The 22,865-nt window shown below is 42.3% G+C and overlaps 1 protein-coding gene across 1 annotated transcript; it reads right to left on the bottom strand.

The window, feature by feature from the left end:
* Positions 1–362: 362 nt before the first annotated feature.
* Positions 363–22,439, bottom strand: CCDC80 (coiled-coil domain containing 80). The gene is made up of 8 exons (XM_064466798.1): positions 21,783–22,439; positions 19,501–21,407; positions 15,405–15,561; positions 10,364–10,500; positions 9,577–9,725; positions 6,218–6,321; positions 4,510–4,590; positions 363–1,778 (listed from the first exon to the last, which is right to left on the bottom strand). Exons 2-8 carry the CDS (start codon positions 21,394–21,396, stop codon positions 1,432–1,434), a joined length of 2,871 nt encoding a protein of 956 aa, XP_064322868.1. The 5' UTR covers positions 21,397–21,407; positions 21,783–22,439; the 3' UTR covers positions 363–1,431.
* Between the last annotated feature and the right edge of the window lie 426 nt (positions 22,440–22,865).

The raw sequence follows: 22,865 nt of genomic DNA, 5'->3' as shown, positions 1-22,865 counted from the left end.
GTAGAGCTGTGGCTTCTCCCTATTCCTGTGCTACTGATGTGATGGCAAAACCTAGTAAGAGTGCCCTGTTGCATCTGTCTATAGGCAGCAAGTGCACCCATGTCATGGATTATAAAAAGCAATGTGACTGGTCAGGCATGCCTTTAACATGAGAAGTGACCACTGTGCCACTATGAAGGCTTGCATGATACCTTCGCTTCAGGATATTCCTGAATCTTTCTGCTGAAATCTAACCCAAATGATGTTGAAAGCATGGCTATGCATGCAGTTCCTGCCACTGATTTCAGTAGGAGTAGCGTGGTGCAACAGATCCAATGCCCAAAGATACCAGTGAGAAAGGAGAAGAAAACCATTTCATAAAGTGTGGCAGAAATAGACACCATTTAGTAGCAGATCAAATTATTCCCAAATAGTTTTATAAACATTTAGTCTAGATTTTTTTTTTTCACAGGGGAGGGTATGAGAAGAAGAGGTAGAGGAAAAGTTGAAATGTAGAGCAGTAGTTTAATTAAAAATATTATAGAGAGCTAGTTACAACTCATTTAACATATATGTGAATGAGAATTTTTTTCCTTTTTTTCTGATGAAAATAATGCTTTTCACTTGTCTGTATTTCAGACTATGCTAACTATGTTTGGTGTTCCCAGTTAGCTCTCATTAACTTGGATTTAACTGTCAGGTGGGCAGGACCTAAGAGAACAGGGACCCCAATTAAAAGAATAAATGGCCATGCAGCAAGCTTTGTAGTTAAGAATTTACATTGTATTGTATCGGAACAAATCCTGCCACAGCCATAAGTTCTTATTTTCATTGTCAAAGTCAGCTAATTACAATGTTAATGCACGGTAGAAGGGGTGCTGTCTATTTAGACAAGGTACTTCAAAAGGATTTTATTATTGCTATTGTAGTTATTATTAAAGAGCCTGCCCATGCTTCTTTCTTAAATTTTCCTTTCTGGGAAAGTCCTGAAGTGTGATTCTTTGTTTGTCTTTGCAAGCACAATGCAATCTCACTTTCCAATAAATATACTTATTTTTTTCTCCTTAGAAAAAAATACTAAAAAGAGCATTGCAATATTTGTTGGACAGTTCGTGTCCTGCCCTACAGTAGTGTCCATGGACTGGGGCTGTGTGGGTTTTTTGTTTGGTTTTAATACAAATAGCACCTGCTGATGCCCTTTGTTTATAAAGGTTTAAAAATATGAAGGAGTCTTTATTGTTTAAAGCTTCAATACTACTGGTCTGAATTGCTTCACTGTAAAGGCTTCTGTGTTTTTGAGAAGGCAAATGACCAAAGTCCCTTGATTGAACAGTGGAAGAACAAGGCATGGATATTTAGGTGGCCTGTCGAGACTTTCTGCAACTGGCCACCTATTGCTTGGGTAGCTATTAGAAGACAGACACAGGGCAGTCGGAGGCTAAGTTGCTTTTTTCAGTATGGATACCCGTGGTGGTAACTTCCGTGGTGACGGTAATCATCTTGGTAACCTTCCTGGTATCCCTGGTGGTAGCTATGGTAACCATACCCACCATACTCATCATCTGGGCACTGCATCCCAAGCGACTGCTGAATTGTCATTTCCTGTCGCCGAAGCTGCATGGAATCAATCAGATCGTACACAATCGCCATAGACCACATTGGAGAAGGATACCAGGATTTGACGTTTCCATCTTTCCCAACTAGAAGCATGGAGAAATATTCTGGGCTAATTTGGAAATAATTTCGAATGTCTTTCACCAAATTAGCTGGGATATCTTCTCGGTCTACGGTAGAGCTTCCTAGAAAGTGATCACATAAAAACAGCATTGATATTTTGTTTAGGCAATGATGGTGGTTTGTAGGTTACGCAAGTTGGCAACATGGGATAGGATACAGCCCAGTAGTTGACAGTGTAAGATTCTTGTCATTTACAATTTCAGGGTTTCCTAGTTCTGAAATGAAACTGCTGCACTGTGAGCTAAAGATGTATTTTTAGCAGTTTTGTTAGGTTGAGTAAACTTGCCTTTATTCTCTAGGCTGAAGCTAGGAGAGTGTGGCACACCTTTTTGTCACCCAACATACATGCACTTCTTTGGCTTCTATGCAGCTTGGGTCACTGGTTCACATAATGCAGAAGGTGTATGTGAAAAACAGTCACTGTGAAAGAAATCCCTGGAATTGAAGTGTGATAGTGTGAAGAATTTCAGGATGAATTTGCTCAGTCATAAATAGCAGTACAGAGCCTCACACATGAACTGTTATTGATATGTGAGATAAGGGACATGGTAGATGTCACGTCCACTTTAAAATACATGTTCTAGCACAAATCTGGTGAACTCCGGGCTTGTAAATGTGAAGTCTGTGCTGGGTAAATGAGTAGAAAGTATAAGACAGCTAGGATCAGTGGACACCTCTATTTTTATGTATATATACACACACACATAGCCATATGCATAGTTGGCTTGGCAACAGGACTCTTACAAAGTGGCCTTACAAACTTATTGAGGTTCTGTGAAGGAGGTCAGCAAGCAGGTGGCTAAGGGCTGTCTGGCTGATGCAGGCTATGTGGATTTCCAGAAGGCTTTAAAAGGAACTTTGATAGCTTGGTTAAAAGGCAGAAACAAGGTGGGAGCAAATGACCAATTCCTGGAGTGGAGGGAGGTCATCAGTGAAGTCCCATGGTTGTGCTGGGACTGGTGCTGCTCAATGTGTTTGTGAATGACGTGTAAGGTATGAGCCTGGAGGTGAGGAATTGTGTTGACAGTGTGGAGATCCTCAAAGCTGTAGGGGCAGTGGATGATTGTGAAGCATTGCTGAAGTCCCTTGTAAGTCTGTGTGACTGGTCAATAAAATGATGGAAGAAATTCTGTTCAGATAGAAGTAAAATGATGCACATGGTGAGAATTTTACTAACTCCACATAAGAAATGGTGAAGTCTGACCATTACCACTTAGCAATGAGAACTTAGGGCTATGAAAGAGAGTTTCATGAAAGGCTAGTTCAGTGTCCCCTAGTGGCCGAGACAAAACATGTTATAAACCATGAGGAAAATAATAAAATGGAAATCTGTTGTTTGTGTGCATCTTGAACACTGCATGCAATTCTGGTTCTCTCACCTCAAAAAAATATGGTAGAACTGGGGGGAAAAAGTTGGAAAGGCAACAAGGTTCATCATAGGTTTGGAATAAATTCTGTATGAGAAATGACCAAGTGAGTGAAGACTGCTTTCTGTAAAATAAATGGGTTGGGGAAGGTCTACAGGATAGTGAATGTCACTGCAGGGATGGATAGGGATTAAATGTTTATCTTTTGTCCCCACACAAGAGATAAGGGTTGTCAAACAGCTATAGGAGCCATGTTCAGGAGAAATAAACAGTACCTTGCAGATCTGTAGAGGTTCTCACAGGAGGACACATGCTAGGAGTTAATGTGAATTCAAGGGGAGATCAGACAAATGAATTGAAAAGAGATCAGTTGATCTTAAGATATAGGAACTGTAACCAAGGTCATGAAGTCCTTCAGTGAAAAGTAAGTGGAGGCTGCAAGAGTATTGATGGAAGAAGTATGATATCTGCATCCGCTGTTGATATTCTTAGGCATGGACTTATGTCTGTATGTGGTAGAAGGACCAAGATGCTTTCATGTACAGAGCTGCAGGAATGGCAGTGGGATAAATAAGCCCCTTCCTGTCTTTGTCCCTCCACTGTTGGAGGCGGTCGTTGGGATTAGGTAGTAGAGGAACCTGTAGCATTTGAAATGCCCCCCGACAGTGAGATATCCTAAGAATAGCTATGTGAAGTAGCCTGCTGGGATGCAAGCGGAATACTTAAAGGGGGTTTGTAAGAAAGATGGAGAAAGACTTTTTGCCGGGGCCCATAGAGTAATGGTTCTAAAATGGAAGAGGGTAGATTTAGGTTGGACATAAGGAAGAGGTTTTTTAGGATGAGAGTGGTGAGACACTGGAACAGGTTGCACAGAGAAGTTGTGGATGCCCCATCACTGGAAGCCTTCAAGGCCAGGTTGGGTGGGGCTTTAAATAACTTGATCTAGTGAAAGATGCCCCAGCCCACGGCAGTGGGGTTGGACTCGATGATCTTTAAAAGGTCCTTTCCAGCCTGAACCATTCTATGAAGATGAATGAGGGACCGATATAAGAGAAGCTGCTGGGTCTGTGTTCTACTAGCACTGCAAACTCTTGAGCATGTAAAAGTCACAGACATCCCTTTGTCTTTGACAGCAAGGCAGGCAGAGGAGTGTATTTGGGACTGTATGTTTAAGTGGGAGATAAAGACGTGAGGTGACTTCCAGGTGGTATTTGGGCTTTTCTGTCCTGAATAACCTATATAATGTTTAGCACAGGAACACCAAGAAAACTTAGGTTTGCTTTTGTGTCTTCTTGTTTCTTAAAAGAAACAGAACAAAAGAGAAAAACACAGTCATATCCTCTAAAGAAATTACAGCAAAGAAACACCCAGCACTATGTAATGCCCTTCATGGGTAGTACTGAAGAAGCTGGAAACAGTCACTTACCATTAATTGGATACAACTCTAAGACACCACCAATATCTTCTCCAAGTCCTAGCAATTTGAGGATAGTTATATGGCGCAGACCTGTGGAGGAAATTAAGGAGGTTTTGTGTCAGACTGGGGCTTTCTGCTTGTTCTCAGGCAGATTTCAGTTTAATCAGCCAGGTCTGTACATGCTAAATTAGGGGCCAGTCTCAGCAGCCATCTAGGCAGAAGAGTTACTGATTCCCCTAGAGCCTCTGCCAGTCATATCACCTGTCCAAAACATAGGGATAAACTATTGTGTCAAATAAATGTGATATCAGATGCATAAAAGCTGTTGCTAGCATCCCAAGGACAACATAATTTGGTGTAGTTCTGTAGCATAGGGATACAAGCATCGAGCACACCAGTAAATTACAGAGGCCATTCCTGAAATTCAGGATGTTTCTGCAGTGTTTTGTTCACTAGTAAAGCTTTTACTTGTCATACATACACACAGCAACAAAGTATTTAGAGGCAATATTACCTATCACAGTTAAACTCCAAATGACTGTGGAGAATGGCTTAGGACAGGCATTCGCTCCTTTCACTTTTTCTCGGGAGAGGCTTGCACTGTTGCCTCTGCTTTGAAGAAAGACCTTAGGGGCTGTAGAAACTGTTTGTGCAACATGAATCTGTACAATCTACAAAATCTTTGGTTTAACTGTTTTTACAACTTGGAGGTGAGATACTTGGAAACGTAGCACTTAGTTAAAACACCCATTGAGGACAAATACTTCAGGAACTAACTGGATCTCCTTCAAGCTGTCCCTAACAAAGGGTGTGGAGAATTAACTGGTTTGGCTACATCCCATTCTTCAGAAAGCATTTTACAGTGGTCCATGTCACAGTTTACTTTGGTAGTTACCAAATGAGATGATGCTGATGCTCTGAATGAAAGTGAGGCGATTATGAATAAACAGTGTAGCAGTGATACTGTGCAGATCTCCAGGCATAACTGAAGTGTATTGAAATAGTGGCTTTTGAATGGAACCTGTTACAGTCTGTTGTAGGAGTCAGGTCTAGGCCCTGTGTGGTACTCGCATTGCTAGGAACCTAAGTTAATGAGTCTCTCAGGGTTTCATAATGGAAAGGCAGAAGAGCGTTTCTGGGTCTTGCTGTAAATTGCCTTCTGGAGGAGCCCATCTCTCTCCACTGACTATGTAGTTGGATCTTAAGTACCTAATTAGGAGGCTGGGATGGTCCTTATTGGGTTAAAGTGGCTTCCATGAATATTCTTACAGGTTTTGGCAATGAAGCAGGAAGGAAAAGGAAAAAAAAGAAACTGATGTCAATGCATGTTCCTGATACCTGGCCCAGTTCAGAGCTGTGTATAAGAGGATCTGCCCTTCCTAAAGCTTTGTTCTTACGTCATTAATTTGTGCAGTAAGAAAAAGAAAATACTATTGACCTCCCAAAGTACAAGCCCAAAGAGAAGCTTCAGAGTGCTAATCTTTTCTGCCTCACACAAATGATTCCAGGGAACATTTTGTTTAGCTGTCTTAGCTGTCAGGGTATGCTGTACCTGCTTAGCACAGTATTTTCCATTTGTATTTGGAGTAGCTATGGCAAACTTTTCAGTTGTCAGACTCCTCAGACTGTCTAGGGTCAGACTTGAGCAAAGGAATCTATCACATCACCGGGAAGGATGTGGTTTTGGGGATCAAGGGTATAATTTCTTTTGACTCACCAAAATTGCAGGCTTGCCCACTGAGAGCAGCAAGCTGCTGGGAATAAGCCCAGTCCTCATCACTGGGAGCAGAGATTACCACCAGTCGCCTTCTCCATCGGAACCTGGAAAGAGAAGAGAGTGTGACAGGGCACAGTCATGACATGTGACTTGAGCTCTCTCAGCATTTTTGTTCTTTGCAGTCTGAAATATGTCATACATCTCACAACTTCTAAATAACAGCTGGGTGGGAGATCTTCCCAGTTCTATCCATCACTGGGAGAGGGTAAAGCCTGTTTTGAATTTTACAACTCCAAAACTCTCAAGGAAACATCTGCAGTTTTGCTGCTTTGCCAAACAAACACTGCAAAGCTTATGATCTTTGCTCAAAGCCCCCTTCAGTAGTTAAAACAATGCTGTGGAGTGTATATTGAAGGGGAAAAAAGATTCCTGTAGAATTCCTCACTTGACATGTAGCTTTTACATCATTCACCACTGCTGGAACTGCACAGTTATTTTGCAGTCCAAGGGCTGTCTGAGAATTAGGGTGTATCTTCATTTCAGACATAACTCATACTTCTGTGTAAATATTCACTGGCCTCTTTTTTTCTGTACCACACTTGCTCAAAATACCTTTAGCATGGCTTTAAATCTGAGCTTGTTTGTATGTGTGCAGCTGTGTGAGCTTGTGGCTATATAAGGCATGCATGGGCAATAAGATAAATCTTTGATTTTTATTTGATATGGGATGCTCCACCTAACCAGTCTTTTGCACAAGAAGCACCTTCCCTTGTCCTCCCAAAGAAAGGCAATGCCATAAGGACACTTGAAACCTTTAAAATTTCTAACTGTAGGGGTTTTTAATCTCTCCAAACAACCCCTTTTTTGAATAAAGGTACTTCTCCATTAAACCTAACTAAATCAGATTTAAAGGAATTTGCAAAGCTGCAGGGATATTTTTATAGTAGGAAATGATCTTTTAAATGGATGCAGATGTTACTCTGTTATAATAATAGCCTGCCTTTCTGCAGCACCATGGGAAGATCTCAAAATAAAGGCTAATGTAATGGATCAATTCTGTTCCACTTGAGAGAAGCAGAAAATATGGTGGGACTTGCTCAAAGTCACAGAAGAAGTCACTGAAAGAAAAGGGGATGACAATGTCTTTGTCTTGTTGACCGTCTGATACTGCATGTATTTTTAGAATTAAAAAAGTGAATCCTCAAAAAGCAAAGCTCCCCAGCTTTAATCTTGCCCAGGAGGAACAGCAAAGACATGGGCATGTGTATACAGGTACGTGAGTAGGAATGAGAAGCGTTAAGAATCACGTATGTGACGTAAGGAAAGGGGGAAAATTTCATGCTGTTATTCTGAAAATGGGGGAAAATAATCTTTGTGACATTTTGTATAGCAAAAAGACCTGGCTGCCTATAAACAATGACCGAGAATGTAACCATTGGATCATATTTTGCCTAGAGCATAAATCAGGATGGAATCTTATCTGTGAGCTGCTTTAAGATACTCTCATTCCTTTCTGGTTTTTTGAGTATCTCCTTTGGAGGTGCACAGAGCTGAAAAGGGTTGAAAGCTGTTCAAGCTGATTATTCCCTGCCCCAGGCAATTCCTATACGTAGTATGCTTGTTTGGGGCTACATCTTACGGAGAAATTAATTCAGTTGGTCCTTCACATTAGTGATGTACATATTTATGCCTTATTTCTGATGTCAGAATCCACAGGCCAGTGCTGCTGTCCTGACAAATCTGCCAGGCCCTTCCCTGTGTGCGTCCTTTCTTCCCCTTCTACCTATTTTGCATCCTGTTCTTGTTTGTGAGCCCAGACAGCAGGCACAGCCAGTGTAGTGTCTTGGTGTTACAGGGACACCACCACCCCCACCCCTCCCCCAAGGATCTTCTCCTGATACATGTGGTTTTTAAGCATTACTCGAGACAGCTCTGGCTCTCATGGTCTCCTTTCACGCCAGCCAGGCCTGTTAAGAACAATATTTGCGTTATTATAACTGACGTCCCCAATGAGCAACACCAGGGAGATGATGCCAGGACTCTTATTCAGCTGGGAAGATAATCTTGGACAAAGCTGGAATGAATCTTGCTGGGAAGCTGAGGAGTTAATTTGGCTAGTGAAGTCCACCCGTTATTTAAAGCCTGATGCTTGTTTCACAGATGACAAATGCATTTTGTGCAGCAGCAGCTCTGTTTATAGATGCAACATTCTATGTTTTTCCTGGCTGTTTTTCTAATGTATGTTTATTACTAGGGCTGTTTTGCAAGCAAAGAAGGATAGGGGGCCTGTCAGTTTCCAGCATACAAGCTCTTTCTTGTGTTGGTCAGCTGTTTCCAAACTGTGGTTCTTCTTGGTGGTCTTGAAGATGAATCACTGAGACCTAAACAGGAGGTGGTGAAGTGGGTGGGGTGGCTGTTGTTAAAGGTTCTCTTTCTGTTGAAGTGGCCATTGAAGTTTAAAATGTTTATGAATCAACAACCTACTCATTTACCTGTTGCTCCTTTCCCCCTCAAGTCATAATCCATCATGCCACCTCAGTTACTTTTATAGCCATCTGGCATTAACAGTGTATTCCCATGGATTCTGATAGTAGGTGAGGAGGATGCAGTAGTAACAGGTAAAGCCTAGAGTGGTGGACTAGCCCATTATATTTTCATGTAAATTATCCTGTAACAGAGAGGGCTATAGCTGCACAGCTCTTCTGTGGATCTGAATTCCCACAGTCCAGACATGTTTATTGCCTGGAATTTAGGACTCGCAGGTAGGGTAGTAACATGGCATATAGAGATTGCATAAACAAAACTTGTCTTTCTGCAGAAGGTTTCTCAAAGATTTTGCGAGACATCTGCAAGACCTTTAATAATATGCAAGACTAATACTGGCAAAGACCAGCTGTTACCTCAGGCAGGGTAAGGAGGAAGTTACAGATAACTAATTACTGATTTGAGCTACATGGAAGTGATCAGAATGGAATTAATGAGATTGTGATGGTTGATGATTGAAACACATAAAGACTGTGCTTCATACGTTCAAAACACTGATCTAACATGTGTGAATTAATCCTTATTTGTTCTTCTAATGGAAATCAGTGTTATTACCTCCATGTCATGAAGAGGGTACTGAGGTGCAGAAGGTTAGAGTCCAAAGAGTGTGCAGTCGGTCAAGAAACACAACGTGCATCCTGACTTCCAGTGTTCTCTACAAGATTGCATGCAGCTATGGCTACATTTCTGTATTTGCTTAACATTGTAAATCGAGAAATCTATATTTTAAAAATCACAGAAATAGTTGGATGGGTGTTCTTCCAATAAGACAATAATTATTAGAACTAGCAGTAGGTAAGAACAGAAGGTAATACCTGGATAAGAAGCTCTCAAGGGATTGCTTCTTATCTTCTTTGCAGACAATACCCTCTTTTTTCTGTCTTTCCATGTCTTTAATTCGTGACTGGAAGGTGTCAATCAAATCAAACACAGACTTCATTGCTATGGGTACTTCATAGTATTGCTGTTAAGAAAAAAGAACAGGTGGATAAAAGGATGCATGTATTAGCAGCCTTTCTGCATGTATCATAGCACTGTAGGATATATAGAGATTCAAGTATTCCTATTTACACATGAGTAGCAAGGCCTAAAACAGATTAGAAACCATGGAAAAAACTCTTGGTTATGCAGTCAGACTGCTCTTTGGAAATGGCACATTTTCAGTATTTGTCCAATGTGATAAGGCCAGGCCATTGTGGGCAACGAATTGTCATAATATTCTTTTGTAAGGCCATTCAACTAGCGCATTGTCCATATGCAATGTGCTGTCATCCTATTGAGCAGACAAACTATGTGTTTTAGAATGCCAGGTACTACATTAAAACCCTTGCCCGTGGGGGTCCTGTTCCTATGGTGTCAGCTCACCATCCCAGAAGAAACCCACAATTCCCAAATTCCCCTAACTGCAGAAAATGAAGATAGCTACCTAATCCCTGAAAATTTCTTTTGCTGCCCTTTTTCTTGTCCTCCAGCAATGACCAAGTCCTACATCAGTCTCTTATGTGCCTCTCGTGCAAGCCTGCAGTGTAATTTCCTGAAATTTTTTTCAGGTTTTTTCATGTTTTTCCAATGCTTTTTCTTTCAAAGAATCTGAAGCCTCACCTTGACCTTCATGTCAGTGTCTGTCAACACCATGAAGAAGTCATTGTAGGTCATCCCATACTCTTTCCTCAACTCACTGATGAGCTGCTGGTCCACAAGATCTTCATCCTCTATCACTTTCATGGGCTTTTCATTGTCTTAATGTGAGACAAAGGAGACATTAAAATAGTCATGGAATCACACAGCACTCTGCCTTTAATTTCACCTTGAAAGAAAGGGGAAAACTAATTTCCCAGAAGCCCTCTTCCTGCTGCATAGGCAAGATATTAAAAAACATCAGTATGGCACTATGGCTTTCAACTGTCCAGTTTTCAATCCCAGTATTTTTTTTTTTAAATCAGTCTATCCTAGGGCACATGCACTTCAGTATTCAACATTTCTACTTGCTTTTGAAAAATCTTGGTTGCCTGCTCTCTCCTGGAAGGATCTTTCAATATGCTTATACATCTATATGCATGTACTAATTATTTCCCCAGCTCCTGAAATGCAGCCACTTTTGGAATAGGAAAATAGAAACTGTTCAACAATTTAGGACAGGAGATGGAAAGCACCATATCCAGATGAAACAGCACAGAGAATTTGGGCCAGTAAAATACAGCTAGAACAACTTGAGGTTGGCCAGGACACTAGAGTTAATCTTTCCAGTCTTTAAAAATTACATGGGAGGTTTAGTGAATCTAAGAAACCAGAAACTGTTTAATGTGTCTTGAATACTGCAGTCCTAGCTCTTAATCTCTCTCTACATACCCTGCTGTGGCACTCCTCCATGTGCTTGCTGATGCTCATTTCCCATTCTAGTACTCTGACAGGAAAAAACTTAATTTTGAGAATGATTTGTACCTGCTCACTGCTGTAGCCTGAGAAAACTTTAAGAAACGCTGGAGGAAGAAAAGACCTCTGAAGACTGAGATTTGAAGCATGTACAAGACAAGCCTGTGGAGGTACTGACGTTCCTTACTTCCCCTGGAACCAGGGTGTAGGGCCAAGTCCTGAAAACCTACGTGTTATCAGCTCAGCCTCAGCTCTAGCATCCAGCATGGTGCTATACAAGTGCAACAGTGCTGGAACAGGCCTCCGTATGCAACTGTGGGCCTGGAAAGCTAAAGACACACTAAATCACACAGAAAGCAAAATGGCACCTGGGCACTAATGAGCTGTCTACAAATGTTACTTGCTTATGCCCTGTGACACCACTATGGATATAAATATTCATATTATCACATAGAAATCCCAGCCACGGCTTAAATGACCTGCCTGAAGTCAAACAGACACAACAGCTGATCAGGAGCTAGAATCCAGAGGTACAACTTTCCAGTCCCCTGCTCCACAGGGGCAGTTGAGTGCACAGCAAGAGAAAAGATTTGATTCATTATACAATAGGCATTTTAAGTAATTTTCTAAACATCCATAGTCTTTAAGGAGCATACTGATTTGATTCAAATTTTGCAATAGGTCCAATCTGTGTAAGAGACTGAAAGAAACTTCTGAAATAAAATTTTGGGAAAATGTCTGAATCAGAATGTGACCTTTAGGTTTCACACCTTGGACCCACTTTTTACAGAAAAAAAACCCAAACCAGCACACATTAAAATTTGATTATATTAATCAAGCTATAGACATAATTTATATGGTTTTACATGGTTATATGCACCTTAGTTGAAAATTTTGTAAAGGATTATAGGCAATGTTATAAATTCCCCATTGGGTGGGTTGCTGGGTGTGCTGATTAGCTATTCACTTTGTAAAACATATGTAAATCGTGCATCAGTGCTTCATAAGTAAGATTTACATGTTACTAATGGCAAGCATGACCATTAGCACGTAGACCAAAAATTCGTACTTGTGCCTGCAAACAATTCCCTACAAAAGCAAAGACTATCTTATTGGCCTGTATGGAGGTAGAATAATGCAAGAGATGTTAGCATGAAATGTGATGGAAAACATCTGTATGGTGCAGTACCTTAGACCAACTGACCCAAGGCGCTCTTCTGCTTTAGAAGATACCAATGTGAAGATAGTGCTTTAGAGTTTCATTGTTAGGAGGTTTTTCTTTCAAAACTTAGAATGTAAAGAAGAAAATTAAATAACGAGTGGTACAGAAAAGTTTCAGGGGAAAAAAATAATGACACAAAGGCTGGCCTGCCTTTCAGATTTGGAAGTGATTTTTAGGGATAAAAAAAATAAGTTAATCTAATCACCTCTTTCCAATTCACTACTTGTCCCTGACTTCCACCTCATAAAGGACATCTGGGATCAGCATGAAGAAAAACAGGAGTTGAGACTGGCTGCTGCTACCCATGAAGTCCTCACTCTATTTGTTCTTTCTGGAAAGGTCACTGAAAGAGTTTGGAAACTTTTCTCCATACAACTTCAGCAGCTAGACAGGCTGGGAAGATGAGTTAGTCTTTACAAATCAATCAAATGAGGTTGCAAAGAAGTTCAGCACTTTGTTGTAGCAGTACAGTGGCCTAATAGATTAGGTATTGGCTTTAATGGTAAGGTAGGTAGCCTGGGGCTGGTGTTTAGTTGACTAAAGCCCTGTTCCAATGAGCTGGGGTAAAGAGACCACATGGCTAACTCAGGGTGAAGAGAATACCTCTGCAGCGACACTCAGCTTTTGTGTCATTCCAGTGGGAAACTGGGAGATGCTCTTTGGTTTCACTATGAGCTGATCTTGACCAAACAGCGTTAATGAGCTCTCTTTCATTAACTACTAAATGTGTTTGAAATTTCAAGTGAAAAGTCCTTTCTGTGAACTTTTCTGTTGTCATCATTTGTATCTCAGTCCCAAGATGCAGCACTACAAGTAGACCTCATCATGCTGGGTGCTAAGGCTTCTCACTACAGCATAAATACTGTGAACAAAACATTTCTTAGGAGCTTTTGCTGCCTCTGGTGCTGACAGAGTGAGCCATGAAGAGGCCGTGAAAGCAGGAAGGATAGAGGAAAAGGAGAGGTAGAATAGAACAATGTTTGTATTATTTAAACTTTTTAAAAAGCTCAGGATTTGGTGTTTTGAGAAAAAAAAAGTAAGGTGAACTTCATGTAAGGTTTAACTTACACTCTTCTAAGACTCCTGCTTTTCTTCAACAAGTTTATTCCTTCTGTGAGAATTCAGCTGTTATATACATTTGTGTGGTTTGGAGAAAGTTTGGGTGTAGGTTAAGTTTGGAACAGGCTGAAAGAGTATGGTCTATGTCAGAGTGAATGTCTGTTTATTAGCCAGACTGGAGCTAAATATAATCCTAAACAGTACACTGACAGGCAGATGGGTCTAGGTACACAAAAAGTGACCTTGAGTAACCATGGCCTTGTGGAAAATCCTGTACTGCTCCAGATTCGTCAAGGAGGTGCACAAATGGACATTCTGGCAGGATTCGTGACTCACTGTCACTCAGGGACACTAGGCTCCTGGTCCCCTGCTAGGTCCTCTCCCTGGCACAGCTGGAAGCCAGAAGCAAATCTGTGGTCTTCTGGCCTGTTGGATGCCAGACCTGAAATACCCTGGAGGTGGTGTGGTCCTGAGCTTTCTTTTCCATCACACATCTCTTCCCAAGGTCTGGTAAAACCAGATGAACTTCCAGAGGAAAGATGTGGTGGACTTATAAGCAAAACTAGCAGCTTTTGTACTGTTTCTTTGCATTTGTCTAGGGAAGCATTTATGGTGGTGTTAACCTTTAGGCGAAGACAGCAATGAGGTTATTTACATGATTCAAGAAACACGTAAGCTTAAGTGCTTTGCTGGACTGGGACCTCAAGTCTTTGTCCAAACCTTGCTGTTATGAAAGGAAAAGTTCTCACTGGCTTTGGTGGGTTCTTCCCCAGAACTTGAACACGGACACCAGTTGTTTCGAAGTTGCCTAAGAGAGATGGATGCCCAGTGTCACCTGTCTATATGGGAAATCTGTATGTAAAGAAGGTGGTACTAAATATGGCTGAATGAGCTGCTTTTCAAGTCCTTCATAGTCTGATTTATAGTACTTCCAAACCCTCTGGCTTCAGTGAGATGAACCTCTTTACAATAGCTAGCAATAAGTAATTGCACTGATAGGTGTCTTGCTCTGTGGGTAAAGAGAGGTGATAAGACTTCAAATGGTAAACCTTTTAATATCAGGTATGCTGGTGCAAATTTGTAAGGTTGTCCATACCTAGAGGCTATGGTTGAAATCTTCTAAATTAATATTTGTCTACCAGTACAGAGGGGAAAATTCTCCTGAACCTTCCCTTACTGTGGAGGAGAATACATACTTTGTGAACATCTCAAAATCAGCTCTTAAACCTAGGAAAGCTGATCCTGGGTAGGAAAGCAACTCACAGCAAGGGGTCTAACTATCACGCTTCTCTCTATCCTGGGTTTAGCCAGTCTGTGCCCCTGAAAAATGAAGCTTTTTGCATGACCTTGTGAGGAGTGCAAAGGCATGAGAAAATGTTATATGGCAGAGTGAGGAGATAATGATGTTGAACTTCAAAATAGGATTAACTCGGGCCAAGTTTTGAATATAATCTCAAACAGTTCCCTTCAGCATTTCCTGCCCCCAATCTCCGCTCTATGACAACAGCCAGTTTCTTTCAACAGTGTTTAAATCGTGCTAGCTAGTATCTAGCCACCCACGGCTGATGTCCTGCAAAAACCAAGGGTGGAGGGGCATTGTATTAAGGCAGCCGTTCAGTTAGACAGTGAGGTTGGTATTCAAGATATCGGTAGAGCTGAGCCTAATTTCTTCTTTCTGTCCCATGCCCTCATCACATTTTTCTGTCTTTTCACTGTTTCACTGTTTTACTGGCTTTAAGAATTCCAACAAAGAAAGCCGAGGGTGCTCAAATTACAGCACTGGAAGCCTAAACATGGAAAATACCAGAGACGCTCATGTAAATACGGAAGGGGTGTAGCTGGCATGGAAGCAGGAAAGGATTTGAAAATGCAACTGGACCACAACAAATGATCTTGCTTAGATCTTGACCCAAGCTGGGGGGATTTCTCCCTTTGCTCTCTGTATTGTGCCCAAGAGATGGAAAGAAATTATTTAAAAAAAAAAAGAACCTAGCTGGAAGTGGTCAATTTTCATGCTGCTGTTGTTCATGGTGCCAAAAATTGTAATGACTGAAATCTTCCTCGTTGCCATCTTGCAGAAGCTTTCCAGATATTCATCTCGCTGCTGTACATACATGGTGTTGTCCGCCTTGGGGGTCGTAATCAGCTGGTTGGTGGCAGAAACAAAAGAGCTTGTTTAGTATAAGGAATTAAATAGATGAGTATTTTACTGAAGGAGAACTAGTCACTGTCCACAAACTGGGCTTTCTTTTCCATAGAGCTGTTGACAGCTCTGTAGTCTTATTTTATTTATTTGTGGTTGAAGTGTACCTTTAGGCCCAGGCCTGTCCCAGAGGTGTTCAACCAGCCACAGGAAAACTTTAGGAAGCACGGCCAGCTGGTGGCACCAGCTCCTCCGCTGCCTCTCTACAGTGCTGACAGAAGAAATGGCACTGGATTTTACAGAAAACCATGTACTCTCCTATCATCCCTTGCACAGTCGGTGCCACCAGGTGTCCCTCACAGCCTTCAGTGGTGCCATGAATCTAGGATTCCCTCTACTCACTAACAGTGGGAACACTGGGAACATGGCAGCTGCTCTGGCCTCATCCCGTTGTCCAGGCAGGGCTCCTCGTGGCTGTTTTGACTGTCAAGGGGTGAGTACAGCTAGGGCTACACAAATACTTATGTAACTGATGCCCATACAAGAAGACCTTGAAAAGTTGCTAAGGCCACTGTGACCTCATCTAAAAATTGCTGATTTAGCTTTTGTTTGTTCTAAGCCACTTTGATGTCTTATGGGACTTGTATTTGCTGAGAAGGCATGGTTATGGGGGAAGAGAGGAGGAACAATTGCAATAACAAAAGTATAAAAATCTCTACAGTTTATAGTACATATCTCAAAGCTTCCTAACAAATTGCAAAGATTTAACTTTTAAGAAGTTTGAAGTACACAACTTAGATCCTTAATCAATGACTGAGATGCAAATATTCCAGGGAAGGTGTGTGTGTAACAACATGCAGTGGTCCTATACAGCAGTTTCCAGCAGAAGGTGAAGGTGTATGCCACAGCTCTAGCAATGTAATCATTCTAACTGGCAGCAGTGAACTGCATTCAAACACCTGCCACCAATCCCCCAAACACAAACGGAGTTGAAATCTGGGTCCAAATTTTACGGTTTAAGGTCATAAATAATCACCAGAATCCTTCAATTGCAAACTTACATTTTCATCTGTAACAGGTGCAATCATCTTCTAGCTGCTTTCTTAAGTTTGTAGGGCCTGGAGGCTAATTTTTATTATATACTCCTTATAAATCCAGTTCATCAATATGTTGAAATGTAAGAGCATTTCTGGGCTTATAAGATCTCACGCATTTATGCAAAGGCCCCCTGGCGTGACTACAGCATTGGGACATGAAGGTGAGTGAGAGTCAGACACAAAGAGGATTTGATTTCTGGTCCATAACACATACATGCTTTTAAATTTCATAGAAATGCTTCAAATGAAAAAAGGATCAGGAAAAGGATTTGAGGACTGAGATCAAAACCAGACCATTGACTTGTATTGTCCTGCTAGTTTTGGAGGCTGTAAGCAGGAATGTGCAGTCAAGTCTGAATTTGATCTACTTCATCAAACCTTGTAGAACAAAGCAGGGAGCATTTAAGAGGCAATGCTAACTTAAAATCAAAGCTTTGTGCTAGGACTGTTTTAACCCAGGTGGTATATACACTGTATCTATCTGCATTTGCATGCACACGTGTGTATGTGCATGTGCATATATGTGCATGTGGGTATAAATGGAGTGTTATATATAAACTGTCAGTCTGCATTTCATGACCACAGAAAATAAACAAAAAACCCAAACTAGTGAGCCAAGACTTCTCAACATTTGTAAGACTGCAATAAAAGCCCCATTATAGAGAGGTGGGACTGCTGGACTCAAAGCCATATGTTTTTTCAGTTTCTGCAGCTGGATCCTATATTTGTCATTGATTGAACTTAACCCAGAATAGCCTTCAAAATTCTTGATGTTTGAAATTCACACGGAAATCTGCAATCTGAAATCCTTAACGATGAGTAGGTCTTAAAAACCCACGTCTCTCTCACAAGACTTTTGGGAGAGGACTGAAACAATGTCCTTGGGAGCCAGTCTATTAAAGCAGCTGAAGGGCAAAAGTATAGCAAAGCAATGGGGAATAACTCAGGCAGAGCCACTTCTGCAGCAATGTGGGCAAATTCTCTAAAGAGAGAATTTGAAGACTCATGAATGGCAGAGTTCATCTAGCAAGAAGGACTGACCCTAAGGGAGCTGAAGAGTTTGATAAGAAGGGATGCAAATAGGCGTGTGTGTGGATTCAAAGAAACATAAGACATTCCTTGTTTTCCATAAGTGTCTTGTGTGGCAAAGAGATAGTAGAGTTCAGCCTCTGCTTTTACTAATGACCAAATCAAAGCTATTCTCCAAGAAACTTCAGAGCAAGCAGGCTGAGGGTGGTATTAGATACTGGAAAAGCGAAGTGCAACGTGGCATAATCATTTGTCTTCAGTGAATTTTGGCCTGACAACCTGAGATTGTGCAACTCTTTTCTTGGAGATCCAGCTGAGAGGTGGCCTAGTATCAGAAGGTTCATGTTTCAGACCAGCCTTTAAGTTGCCAGGACTGTGTTGGTGTAATTAGTTAGCAGCTGGACATTTGTGAGCTCTGGTTTTGGCTCTTTTTTTCAAATTTGTTTTTATTTGTTCTGATGCTGCATATATTTTGGAAGCCACAACATTGAGATATATGACCAAGTTTCAAAGATCGCAAACTTCGGTGCAGTTTCTCTCTCTGAGCTTTTGAATTGGTTAACTATTAGTTAACAAGTAACTAATAGGCATTATTTGCAGAATTCAGTCAAGTTCAAAATTTTCAACTATACGGCTCTTCTCCATTTCCATCATGTTGGGGAATGCAAGTCTGCTAGCTCTGCACAGCCCCTACAGCTGGAGGAACAGGGAGGGGGAGAAGAAAGTTGGCTTCTGCTCAGGTCTGTGAATCATCAGCAGAACGATTAATTAAATTCCAATGGTTGGAATCTTAGTTTGGCATCTTAGCTATTTGTATTGGAATATGGGGCATGAAAGTCAAAGCTATGTTTGTGACACTGACTGTTGGACAATAACTGAAACAGGCCAGCTTACAGTGGAATAATTGCAAGGAACCAGCTCCCCCAGTAATATTTTTAAAGAACTGTTTTTCAAAGTGTACCTTTCATGGTATGTGCCATCTGCCAGAAAAAACATTTGTACTACAGCTAAAACTGTTTCCTGTCCCAGGTGAAGTGTTTTTTTAGATAAGTAGTTGGAAAAACATACAACACTATTAAACCCTGGGACAAGTAACTCCAGACCATGCTGAGTTTCTCAGACTTGAAAACTTACCATAGTGTTATAATTTAATAAAAACAGAAAGGGAAAAAAACCCCAAAACAAAATAGAGTTTGCACGGGATCTGTGAAGATGTCTAGGTGATTTAAATGCCAAATTCCCAGCAGAAAGAATAGCAAATGTAACAGTCCTACCTCCGGGCATCTGATCATATGCCTTTGTGCATATCCTCAGACAGACATGCACTAGTACTGCCAAGCCACCTGGCTTGCTTCCAGTTTTAGGACACCAGCACCAATATAAAACAGGTGTGCCAGCTGGCAGCACATGCTGAGCATCAAAATGTGGTAACATTGGCAAGTACCCCAAAGCGATGAAGGGATGTAATCCACACTGGGACTTCATTTTATCGATCATAACTATACAGATCCAGACACCTAATGGAAACAGAATAATCTGATGGCTATATGGTGGCTCATGGAAGTGACTGGGAAGAGGTTTTAGCCTTGTTCCTGGCTGACTGATGTTCATACTGCATGTAAGATTTCCAATATGAGGCTGCGAAACCTTCCCTGTTGGAAATGATCATTTGGGTCTAGAAATTTTACCTCTTGAACAAAAGCACCAAAAAAGAATAATACAAAACCACCATAAACTTTCTGTTCCACATATTCCTACTAGGAGGGAGATACGAATTAATCTTATGTAATAAGATTCAGATGAACAAGTTACTTACAATGAGCCGCCTTTTGCCTTCAAAATATTCCAGGAGGTCAGTCACTGATTTCCTGGGAGGCTGTAGGAAAGGCTTCTTGTTGGGCTTGGGGAAGTCCTCATTCTCAGTCCTGCTCCCTTTCTTGTTCTTCTTGCTACGGTCTTTCTCCTGCTTGCTCTTTTTCTCAGCTTTGTCCTTCTTGGACTGCTTCTCACTTTTCTGCAGCTTGTCAGGTCTGTCCTTCTTCTTCTTCTTCTCAGATTTATCCATTCGCTCATGCTTCTTTGATTCTTTTCCTTTCTTTGGGGGTGTATTTCCCACTGCAATCTCTTCCTCTAAATGGGAACTAGCAGGCTTGCTCGGGTCATATTTTTCTTCATATTCATTGCTCAGTATCTTTTCTTGGGCCTTCCTTTTTGGTGGTTTAGTCTTAGTTGGTTTGTGTTGCCCTGGTGTGACATTCAGGTCCCTATGGTTATACTCCTTCCTGTCTGTTCGGTTATCTTTAAATCTACCCATATTTGCCTTTGTATAGTGCACTGAGGGAGCTGTTGGGACTTCTGTGAAGCTGTCATATCGGGCAGCTTTGCTTGGTTTCCGTGTGGCCACTGGGTGTTTCTCTGGGTGGCTGTGCTGCCGGTGTCTGCGGTTTACCTTCCACACAGGAGAGTAGAAATCCTCAGATGCTGTGACTCGTGTTGTGGTGGCATCAGGGGCTACTGGCAGCCTGTGGTACTCTGTGGTGGAATGTGACTTTGTGGCCCAGGTCCTCTGCGTGGTGGGGAGGGGTGTAGTTGTTGTTGTAGACCGGCTTGCTGTTGTCACTGTGCGGGCGGTGGCATGGGTAGTTGTGGTGGTGGGAGGGAAGGTAGTGGTCCTTACTGTAGGCAGAGGAGTGGCCACCGTGGTTGTCATTGGTTTCCTCACTGTTTTGGTCCTTGTTGGCTGATTATTGCTCCTCCTTGGCTCCTCTTTCCTTGCTGACACTTGGACATGTCCACCTCCAGGGGTAGGCTGCGTGCTGCCCCCATTATTGCTTTCCTCAACCACTTGTCCCTCCACCCCAGCTGCTTTGCATGTCTGGATGAAGCCCTTCTGCCTCATCTTCTCAATTTTTCTGATGGGGTTCTGATCAATAACTTCGTACATGGCCTCTAGCCTGACTGGATAAGGGTATCTTTCCTCCACCTGCAGAGTTTTCTTCAACAGCACCATGCCAAATTTCCCCTTCTCCAGTTTCAGAAAGCTCATGAGCTTAGGTACGAGGGCAGGATCTAGTGGCTGCTCCAGGATTTTTCCTTCATTCGTTATCCTTCTGACTTTTCCCCCTTCTTCCCCTTCTTCATGGAACAACACAATCTGCTGGATGTGCCTCTCAGCCAGTTCACAGTAAACATCATTTTTCAGCAGGCTCATCATGAGCCGGTAGTAGCCCTCAGAGGCATGGGGGGCAGAAATGACCCACACCCGATTTTTCCCAGCAAAGCTGGCCAGGACATTGGGAGAACTTGACCCTGAAGGGAAGCGTACCACTCGTGACTGTGAGGCAGAGGATATCCCTTCGTCCTTAATCATCTCAGACTTGGAGTATTTGGCTGCAGCTGTGAGTCTCTGTACCCGTCTTGTTCTGGTCCCCACACCCCTGGCCTGGGAACGCACTTCCTCTTGCAGGAGATGGGCAGATGTGTTTGGAGGTGCTGAAGAATCCCTCTTAGTGATGGGTTGTTGCGGATTTGGGCTTGAATTCCTCAGCGGTGCTCCAGACCTTCTAAGGAGGCTGCTTGGTGCCCTGTAAGCCAGGGGCACTTTCCTAACTCCATGGCTCCCTCTCTCTGCTAGCCTTCTCGTCTTCTCAGAGCCGCACGCTAGCCACGCTGCCCACAGCAGGGCTAAGCTGAGAGCTGGCCTCCAGTTCATTGTGCAATCCGCTTGCAGGGAGGAGGAGAAAGAGAAAGTTAGATGTTAACAGAATTATGGTATCTTGCGCGAATGATAAAGAAAGCAGAGCGCAGGCGGGCTAGTTTTTGTGATTTAAAAGTGCTGATTACACCTCAGTCCTGACGTGGTGGCTTTGTACAGTTTACAGTTATTTTTGGAAAAGCACAAAATGGATCATTTTACACAAAAAATGAGATCATCCATCTGTAACATGACTCTGTCTATCCAAAAGGACACTGTGATCTGCATCTTTCTCCCTCTCTCTGTCTCTCTCTCTCACGCTCTCACATACACACATGCAAACATGCACAGAGAAAGTGTCTGGTACATAGAGCAGAAAGCCAAGAATTTGACTTGAGACTTACACTCTCAGGGAAGTTCCCCTTCCAGCGGCAAGGTTTCACGTCTTTTTCCTTTAAAAGGAGAGCAATGCCATACAGCTTTGCTGCTGCCTGGTGATTTATCTTTACGCAGCCCAACAGGTCCCAGAGCCTGTCTGTCTCCCTGTGTATCTTTTAACTTTCTTTCTTCTTCACCTTCTTGACATGCGAGATGAGGTTAGGGGAAATTTTCTTTGGGATCTCTGCTTCTCCATTTACCTGCAGGTCTGGCTTTTTGCTCTACCAGTTACCCGCACAGGCAGGGATTTCATTTAAGAAAAGGGAAATCCCGGCTGCTCTGAGTCTCTCTTTTTTAAATGTCCCAAGCCTCCTTCCCAACTTCTTGCTTCCTCAGTCCCGTTTAGCTCCTTTGTTTCCAGAGAGGAAAGCACCAGCATTAATATATTTTCCAGGCTGAAGAAAAACACAGGAATGCGATGCTGGAAAAAAAGGGACGCTTCCCTTTCCCCTTTCTCCACACTTTGACAAAAGCGAATTGTAAAAGACTCGTCTTTTCTTCTCTTTCCCTTCTTGGCTGGCCGCGGTCCCAGAAATGTCAGGGTAACCCCAGCCCTGCTCCCAACCAGCCTCAGACAACGGTGGCCACTGGGAATGGGGGAAACTTCACTCAGGATTTAACAGCTCAGCAGAACCCGCCTCCTCCCCACTCCAACACAGGGAGGGAGGAGGAGGAGGAAGGCTCTGGGGGCTGAAACACTGCACAGCATCACAGAGCACTTCAGAGAGGGTGACTCCAGCCTTAACCCTTTCCTTCACACGTCCCAGCTCCTTGGCACTCCCCAACCTCGGCTTTCTCTTTCCTCCTATTAAACGGACACAATCTGGATAAAAAATAGTCCTCCGAGAAGCACATTTCCCCATCAGTGTCAATAACACCTCTGGTGTTTAAGAGTTATTGTTTTTTAACCCCATTATTTCTGCCTCCTGTTCCCCTTTTCCTTGTTTGTTTGCTTCCTGGGAGTTCTCCAGTGAAATCCAATTTCTCTCTACTTTGCAATCAATTTCTCTTTCAGGTCCTCATGTGTGTTGGTATAGTCTTTTCTGCAA

Source organism: Phalacrocorax carbo, chromosome 1 (genome assembly GCF_963921805.1).
Source record: "Phalacrocorax carbo chromosome 1, bPhaCar2.1, whole genome shotgun sequence".
Classification (NCBI taxonomy): domain Eukaryota; kingdom Metazoa; phylum Chordata; class Aves; order Suliformes; family Phalacrocoracidae; genus Phalacrocorax; species Phalacrocorax carbo.
This window is presented reverse-complemented; position numbering and strand designations above follow the sequence as displayed.